Source organism: Eimeria mitis, genomic scaffold (genome assembly GCF_000499745.2).
Source record: "Eimeria mitis Houghton genomic scaffold, Emh_scaff2758, whole genome shotgun sequence".
NCBI classification, from domain to species: Eukaryota; Apicomplexa; class Conoidasida; order Eucoccidiorida; family Eimeriidae; genus Eimeria; species Eimeria mitis.
In genome coordinates this window covers 4,971-5,542 of record NW_013571102.1, presented here as the reverse complement: position 1 = coordinate 5,542, position 572 = coordinate 4,971, and the positions used below count along the sequence as shown (strand labels likewise).

At 46.7% G+C, this 572-nt stretch overlaps 1 protein-coding gene across 1 annotated transcript in view; it reads left to right on the top strand.

The window, feature by feature from the left end:
- Positions 1-154: 154 nt before the first annotated feature.
- EMH_0058290 (phosphodiesterase, putative) overlaps positions 155-572 on the top strand; it is a gene marked incomplete at both ends in the record, with an annotated part of 4,691 nt that continues 4,273 nt past the window's right edge. Inside the window, 2 exons of the mRNA XM_013497567.1 lie at positions 155-247; positions 549-572. Coding sequence (XP_013353021.1) covers positions 155-247; positions 549-572 — 117 coding nt within the window. The remainder of the gene's footprint in view (positions 248-548) is intronic.

The following is a 572-nucleotide window of genomic DNA, read 5'->3' as shown; positions in this document are numbered from 1 at the left end:
ATGGCTAAACAGCTAGCAACAGAACGGACAGGCTTCAAAACAAACAGACGCTGTGCGCGTAGAGAAGGATTTGCATTCATGGGCCTTGTATCAACTTTCTGCAGAGTGCCTGCACAGCTATGAATGAGCTTTTAACAATTCTTATTCTCCTCCTATGTGGTCCCTTTTCGTCGTTTTGCAGCTTCTGGACGCGGCAGAGCGCAATATGAATCTTATTGGCAAGCAGTGGTCGTTCAGCGTTCTAGAGGTGCGAATTTCATTGCACAGTTTGTTTAAAATTGCATTAGCTTTTATTTTAGAGGGGCAGTTGAATCTAACTGCGGCTCACTTTTCAACAGTAGAAGCAGTAGAAGCAGCAGTAGTAGCAGTGCGTACGTGAGTTTAAACGTTATTGCACCCAAACTGCCATGGATAGTTCTGTGCTTCCTGCATTCGGCGTCCTACAAGGAGCTGCATTTGACACTCTATGGACTAAGAGAACGGTTTTTGGGCGTGCTGTTGCGTTTACGTGGTGCTCTCTCGACCGTTCCCCCTGCATGTGTTTGCAGCTAGAGCAAGAAGTGAACGATGCC